This window comes from Phyllostomus hastatus, unplaced genomic scaffold (assembly GCF_019186645.2).
Source record: "Phyllostomus hastatus isolate PE091 unplaced genomic scaffold, TTU_PhHast_1.1 phas_contig_495, whole genome shotgun sequence".
In the NCBI taxonomy this organism is placed as follows: domain Eukaryota; kingdom Metazoa; phylum Chordata; class Mammalia; order Chiroptera; family Phyllostomidae; genus Phyllostomus; species Phyllostomus hastatus.
In genome coordinates, this window is record NW_025333895.1 from 4,266,210 (window position 1) to 4,273,908 (window position 7,699).

At 62.2% G+C, this 7,699-nt stretch overlaps 1 protein-coding gene across 1 annotated transcript in view; it reads right to left on the minus strand.

Moving 5' to 3' along the window:
* The window catches only part of FAM102A (family with sequence similarity 102 member A), a 35,090-nt gene extending 28,003 nt beyond the window's left edge, over nt 1–7,087 (minus strand). Inside the window, exon 1 of the mRNA XM_045846146.1 lies at nt 6,044–7,087. Coding sequence (XP_045702102.1) covers nt 6,044–6,189 — 146 coding nt within the window. The 5' untranslated portion in view covers nt 6,190–7,087. The remainder of the gene's footprint in view (nt 1–6,043) is intronic.
* Between the last annotated feature and the right edge of the window lie 612 nt (nt 7,088–7,699).

Below are 7,699 nucleotides of genomic sequence, written 5' to 3' on the forward strand. Positions count from 1 at the left end.
CTGCCTCCTCACAGCCCTGACTGCACGCGGAAGGCCCTTCACCGGGGCCCCAGGGACCAGACTGGCCCGAGGAGGATGAGGGAGGCAGACCGTGCGCGGGGATCTGAGGGCGGGCAGTGAGGCCAGGAGAGGCCCAACGCAGGCCGCCCACGGGGCGGGGGTGGCCGCTGCACAGCCCCTTGGGCCAAAGGCTGCCACTCTGCACTGCTGCCAGGTCTTCCAGTTCAAGGCACCGAAAGGTCCTGTCCGGCGTGGTTCAGTTGGTTGGAACATTGTCTCGCAGACCAAAAGGCCATGGGCTTGATTCCCATTTAGGGCTCACACCCAGGCTGCAGGTTTGATCCCCGGTCCGGGCTCATACCCCAGCTGGGATGGGCACGAGAAGGCAACCATCTGATGACTCTCCCTCTCTCCCTCTCTCTCTGAGCCCCACCCCGCTTCCCTTCTCTCTAAAAGCAACGAAAAAAATGTCCTCGGGTGAGGGTGAAAAAATACATAAAAGACACCAAAAGCCTGGATTTTCACGTTGTCAAAAATGATTAGAGCACAGTACGTGACCGAAACCCAGTTGCGTGGGCTACAGTTTGCACCTTCTGAACTTCCACCTTCCAGCAGCTACCAAGCACCGGACATGGTGCCCAGCACTTCAGGATGAGGAAAGCCACCTGCCTGCTCCACCTGCCAGTACACAACTGTCCCTTACTGGGTGTCACTCGGGCCCCCTTTCTTCTCACCAGCAACCACGAGCCATCAGCCTCACGGGCAAACCAGGCCACACTGCTCCCCTGCCCGTTGGCTAGGCCCCCAAGGTGGGGAATGGCCCAGCCTAGCCACCCCCCATAACTCCATCCACTCCCGTTCCTCCCTGCCCCTCTCTGCCCCCCAGCCAGGCCCTGCCTAGACCGCTGCCCAAGTGCCTTGTGGTCCGGGGCCTCTACCCAAAAGGCTCTTCCCAGCCTCTCTCCAGTCCAGTCCCACCGGGCCTGCCGGACCCCTGTGAAGGGCTACTCCCTCGGGGCAGCCCTTCTCCCTACTGCCCCTATCACGTGATCGCGAGCTCCACAAAGGCAAGGACTACGTCCAGCCCGAGACGGGTGCCCCATCAACACCTGTCGCACAGACGGACAGACAGACGACTGAACAGAAACCCCTTCCCCAGCCGGTCCGTGGGGATCTACTGGAATCCTGGGGAGGACCTGCCACAGGCCTGCCTGGCTCTGACGTCTCTCTCTCTCTCTCCATGCTGCCCCGCGGGGAGTTCCACGGGCGCAGGGCTGTCTGGTCCCCGTCCCCTTCCCCTTGGAAGCCCAGGACCCAGGGGGTCCTCAACACATGTGGTCTCCTCCTCCCTCCCCCCACTCCCAGTGTCCAGAGCTCCTGCTCTGTGACGGAAAGCTGGTACGCTGCCTGCCTCAAGGTCCTCACCCCCTTGGGCCCAAAGGACAAACTGCGCGTCATCCCCATAGCACCCTCCCCCCGCACCAAGGTGACAGAGGATGCCAGTGGCCTCTGGCAAGGAGGGAGGGAGGAGGAGGGCCACGGGGAAGTGGAGGCCCGGCCAAGCCTGTGGCGTGCGTGCAAAGACCTGCGGGGGCCAGGCCTGGGCACAGGGCCCTCCAGCTGCAGAGCTGACCTGGCCAAGGCCTTATTCATGCCCCAAAAATCCCAAACGTCCCTCTGAGGCCTCCCACCCCAGCTGGTTCAAAGCCTGGCCCAGAGAGGAAAGGCAGTGCCTGTGCTGGGGGCAGGGGTGTCTTCTTTCAACAGGTTGACCGAGTAAAAATCCCACTGAAAAAGCAGTAGAGCCCTGGCTGGTGTGGCTCAGTGGGTTAGGCACTGGCCTGTGAACGGAAAGGTCACCAGTTCGATCCCCAGTCAGGGCACATGCCTGGGTTGTGGGGCCAGGTCCCCAGCTGGGGGCTTGCAGGGGCAACTGATTCAATGTATCTCTCACACATCAATGTTTCTCTCCCTCTCTCCCTCCCTTCCCTTTAAAAATAAATAAAATCTTGTTTTTAAAAAAGAGAGACAATAGAGGGTTCAAAGTTACCAAAGAAGAAAGGAAGGGGGAGGTGTCTCCCCAAGTCACAGTCTGCTTCTCAGACGGCCTGGCACCCACGTCCAGAGCAGCAGGAGGATCCCCTGAAGGGGTCCCTCCTCTCTCCCCGGTCCTGCCTGCCCACTTCATGCAAAAAGGGGTACGGAGGCACAGGAGACAGAGGTCAGGGCCGGACCGAAATCCGCCCAGCTGCACCCTCAGCAGCTCCCACGAAGGGACCTGAACAAGTGACTTCCTGGCCCCAGGCCTCAGTTTCTCATCTCTGCCTGTCTCTTCCAGAGAGGACTTGTAGGGTAAATCGACACCTCCCCCTCGCTCCCTCCCCTGGCACTGCCAGCCACGTGCACGGGGCAGGCCACAGGACCAGTGCCAGCTGGACACAGAGACCTCTCGGGAGGTTTGGGATCGTGCCTGAAGGACAAACGGCTGGAGGCTGGGAACGTGCCCCCAGCCCGCCCCGGGGAGAGCACAGCCCAGCCCACTGCTTCTAGACCTACCAGACTTGGCTGGGACCTCTGCACCCCTCCCCGGGGACCCTGGGAAAGCCTCTCAGCTGCCATTTGGATACATCCACTTAGGAGGCCTCCGGGCAGGGTCCTTGGCACATGCCCACTGTCCCACAGTGCCAGTCCGCGCCTGGCCCCAAAACCATGGCAGTGACTTCAGCCCCACCCCCAGCTATGTCCCCGGGGCCCCTTGTCCCTTATCTTGAGATCTCACAGGATCTAGCTCAGTGACCCGAAATTATCCCTATCTGGAGTTTCCTGTACGCCCCCCACCCAACCCACTAAAAAGAAACTACTTAGAAGGTCTGGGGACATCACATGGGGCTGTAGCTGCTTCTGCCCTCTGCCACCAAGGGAGGGCAGGACTCTGGAGCTGGACGAGCCCGAATTTAAGTCACGGTGATGCCACTCCCTAGCCGAGTGGCACGGGCTGACCACTTTCCGTCTTCTGGCCTCAGCTGCCTCATCGGCTCGTGGGGCGGTTTGAGGTTCATGCATTCACGGTGCCTGGCATACGGTAAGCGCACAATCAAAGGCAGTTTGAACCCCAATGGTAAAAGGGTTATTTTCTCAATTAAATGACCAGCCAGGTGACCTATGACACGTGGCTTCACCTTCCCGGCCTTTGGTGCGTCTCCCGACGGCCAAGAGGATGAACGGACACACGGTCTGCAAGAGTCTCAGCGCGGCGCCTGGCGCGTGGCACGGGCATCGGAGCACTGCAGCTGTGAGGACGACGGTTCGCACGGAGGCCTCAGAAAGGTGACGATGGGAACAGGGCGACAAACCACCACCTGTTCTACCTGCTCAAAGTGGGTCAGGCTGGAACCGTGCGCCGTGCTGTTGCCATGGCACCCAACACACAGGGAAACACTCCAAGTAGGAAGGAGGGTGCTGCGAGGGTGGGGCCTGGAGCCTGCTTCCCTCAGACGCCACCCATGCCACCACCGCCCCCCGTCTCTGGGCCACCTCAGGGGCCCCTGGCGTTGGGGCGAGTGAGCCACTGGCTCTGGGGCCAGGATCTAGGCAGGTCCCGTCACGTCTAACCCCATCCCAACTCCACAACCCCGGGGCCTGTCTGTCTGGAGCGATGGGCTGTGAGGCGGGGCTCCCGGGCTGCAGATCCAGGTGGGTGGGATGGGAGTGGAAGAGATAAAAATACGAAAAAAAACCCACAAAACACAGAAACCCGTGTCTTCTGAGCAAAATCCAAAGCAGCTCTAAAGCTGCCTCACATCTCACAGCTGATGTCTGCTCCCGCCAGCCACGCCTGCACAGCGGCGAACAGGCACCCGGAGCCCCCCCCCCCCAGCTTTGGGGGGCTCGATGTCAGCTCCCCCCTCTGCAGCCCCGCTCAGGTTTCAGCCAGGATGAGGGCTGGGCAGGGCTGTTTGGGCTCGCCGGGTTCAGGGAATCCATGGCCCCTTGCCAAGAGGGAAGAAGGAGAGGCAAAGGTGAAATCCAGCAGCTGTGGGCTGACACCTGGAACTTTCCAGACTCTCCCAAGCTTGGGGGCAGGTTTAGGGCGATGGAAAGGCTGACAGGTAGGGTGGCAGTGGCCCCAGGGTCTGGGAAGCCGGTAGAGACCTCAGGGTGGGGCTGAACACCAGTTCCTCGGCGGGATCCAAGGCCCTGGCCCTACCACCAGCTCACATGTAGACCCCCTGCTGACTGCAGCTGGTCCCCCTGAGACCTGGGAGGGGTGAGGGCTGCGGCCCTCTGCCGCAGAAACCACAACCGCTGCCACAATCTGCAGAGCCAGACACGTACGGTATTATCCGTCCCCCTCACAGCTCTAGAGATGAGGAAACTGAGGCTCAAAGGCGGAACAGGACAGCGACTGAAAGCCCGCGCTGAGTTTGGACCTGGGCTCTGCTGTATTAACCTGGGCAAACCACTCCCTCTCTGAGCCTCGGTTTCCACCTCTCTAAAATGGGGACAGTGATCCTACAGGCCCCCCCACCCAGCCTCTACCCTGCTCCGTGGCAGCGGCAAAGAGACAAGCGAAAGGTGCTACTAGTGAGACGGCGAGCACCGCCCCAGTAACTGCTGGTCGCCGGGATTACAGGGGTTAGGTAACTCGCGCAAAGCCACCAGCCGGTGAGTTAAGTGATCAACCCCAGACCCTAGCTGTGAGCACAGCCCTTCCCCTCACCCTCGGGCAGCTGTGTGGGGTAGCCCGGGAATCACAGGCTTCCTCAGCAACCATATACATCCCACCCTATCCCCACCACCCAGCCCTCAGCAAAGGGCAGCCCTAGTCTCAATCCCCCAGAAAAGCAGCTCCTAGGAGACTGGAGAACCTCCAGACCTGAGCAGGCCCCACTGCATGAAAAGGCACCCCACCCTGTCCACACTGGAGGGCCCTAAATCTGGGTTAAGCTGTACAGCGCTCCTCCCCTCCTCCCAACCAAACGTTTGACCGCCAGATACACCAACGAGTCTCCAAACAAACCGAGTTCAGTTGACAACTGCTTCCTGAGAGGTCTCTGGCAAGCCACTTACTTCCTCTTTCTGGGCCTCAGTTTCTCCCTCCCTTAGCAGGCACCCCCCACGAAGGCTTAGGGAGCAGAGGAACAGACCAGGGAGGGGAACCAGCTTGTCCTAGGCACTGGGCCAGGCCCTGCAACGCCTTCTATCGACTGAAACATCTCCATGACTTTCTGAAAGGGACCTGCATTGGGCCCAGAAAGTGACAGGGTTAGGACTCAAACCCCCATCTGTCAAACTCCCAGGAACTCTCCCAAGCAGGCCAAGACTCTGTGACCCCAGGTGGGCCCGGTCAGGGGGTGCAGCTTGGGAACTCAGCTGCCCTCCCCAAGGGGCTGGGCAGCTGGACCTGCAGGATGGGGAACACAAAACCAAAGTTGATCAAGCCTCTTTCAGAGAGGGCTGCGGCCTCCTTGACGGGGGCATTTGCAATGCAAAACAGCAGCCCTGCTCCAGCTAGATGAGGGCACTCAGAGGCGGCTGGGCAGGCCAAAATCCAGCCACCTCCCTCCAGACAGACCAGGAGTGCCTGGGTCGGGCCTTCCCAGAGCTGGGAGTACCTGGGCACCTGTGGCTGGCCAGGGCTCTAAATCATAACGACAGCCCAAACGGCCAGCTGGGTGCAAGGTAGCCTAGAAGACTCCTCCCTATTTCAGCCCCCTCCATATGCAAACCCTCGGGGCTCTTTGTGCAAGTCTGCAGAACAGACCTACGGCAGGCTGCCTGGAGGGCCCCAAGAGGGGGCTAAGAGAAGAGACCCCCCCCAGGTATCTGGCAGGTCACCTGCAGACGGGTGTGGGCACTCTGTCGGATTCCTCAGGCCCGGACCCCCCAGATCGCTCAAGCCCTGCCTTGTGGAAACCCGTCCCAGACACACAGAACCCTCAGGAGGACTCTCGGCCCCAAGGGGCGCTTGCACATTCGCCAACTGGCTAGATCTCGTTCTTCACCCCTCCTCCCCTGCAGACGAGACTGTCCCAGCTCCTACCTTGACGATAAGCTGACAAAATCCCCGCCATCCAGCAGTCGCACTTTGCAGAAGAGGACCCCGTTCACAAAGGGGACAGCCGTCAACTCCTCCAGGGTGAAAGTGGTTTGGAATTTGAATTTCTTCTTCTTCATCAAGAAAGCCATGAGCGAGTTCCCTGAGTCTAAAGCCTCGAAGGCCAAAAAAGGGGGGGAGCCAGAAATCCCCAGGATTCCTTTCCCTACACCACACCCCCTCCTCAAAACACCAGAGCCCGATCCCGCCCAGATGGTGGCGGAGGCGGCAGAGCGGGCGGGGATCCGAGTCCGGAGGGCCCAGGTCTGAACGACCAGTCCAATTCGCGGGGCGGCTGGCTTCACCCTCGGGGAGCTGGGGCTCGCAGGGGCTCGGAGTGGCCAGGGGCTTCACCGGCATGTAAACAGCGGGCCGCGGCCCAAGAAGCGAGGACAGGAGTGGCGGGAGGCACGCGAGCGGCCGCACTGGCAGGCAGCATCCCGACCCGCGGTCCCCGGGTAGCTCACGCCCGGCGGCCGAGCGTGGCGGACGGACCGGTGAGACTGAAGGCGGCAGGCGGACTGGTGAGGCCGAAGGCGGCGGGCAGCCCCGCCCCCGCCCCGCTGGCGGCCGGGGGAGGTGCCCTCGCCGCGCACACGCCCCCGCACCTGGGTGCCAGGCGGCCTGCGCAGGTGAATCCCGGGGGGCTGAGGGCACCCCCAGGGGGCGGCCAGGAACTCTGGGGTCCTCTCCGGGAGGCGCGTCGGGGCCGAAGACGTCCGGCCGCGACCCCTCCGGGCCGGCACTGGGCCGGGCCCCGGACAGCGAGGGCGCTGCCTCCTTCTCGGTCCTGGGTCCCGCACCGCGGGCTCCTGCGGAGCTGAAGCGCCCTTCCGGCCGGCCAGTGGCGCCCGCCTCGCCCGCCGCCTCTGCCCGGCACCTCACGAGCAGCAGCACCGCCGCTTGCGCTCCCGATGCCGCGACCCAAGCCTAATGCTGCGCGGCGCCGCTGCGAGAATGCCGAGGCCCAGCACGGCAGCCGGTGGAGCCGCGGCGAAGCGCGGGAGGGGCGGGGCGCCGGCTGCTCAGCCAGCCAGCGATTGGGCGGACCGACGGAGCGGGCGCGGAACCCGATTGGTGGGTGGAGGCGTGAGGCGGGACTTGGAGGGGCAGAGGCGGCTCGGGTAGTTTGCATTGGTGTGCCGCGTGGCTGGGCTCGCCTCCGCGGTCCGGGAGGAGCGGAGGGAAAGAGAGAGGGGCCCCGCGAAGGCAGTGGGAGGTCGCGGGGCGGGAAACCGGGGCTGGCGGAGCAAGGAGGAGGGCGCGAGCAGAAGAAAAGAAGAAACAATGAAGAGAAGAAACAATGTGAAAACTGTGGCTGGAATGACCTTCCAAATGGCCACCCCATCCCGACCTGAGCGTGCTGATCACTTAATTAGGCCTGGGAGGTAGCAAGTCCCCCTTTCCCCCCCCCCCCAGAAAACACACCCCAGAGAGGTGGAGGGGATTAGACCAAGCAGGTCTTAACAGCCTCTGAAACGATAGGTCTCAGCTCTGATGAGAGGAGTGTCTGCAAATGCTTCGTGGAGGGGGTGATTTAGAGCAATTCACCACCAACCTGTGATAGACCTGGCTTCTCCCAACCCGAACTGCTACCTAAGC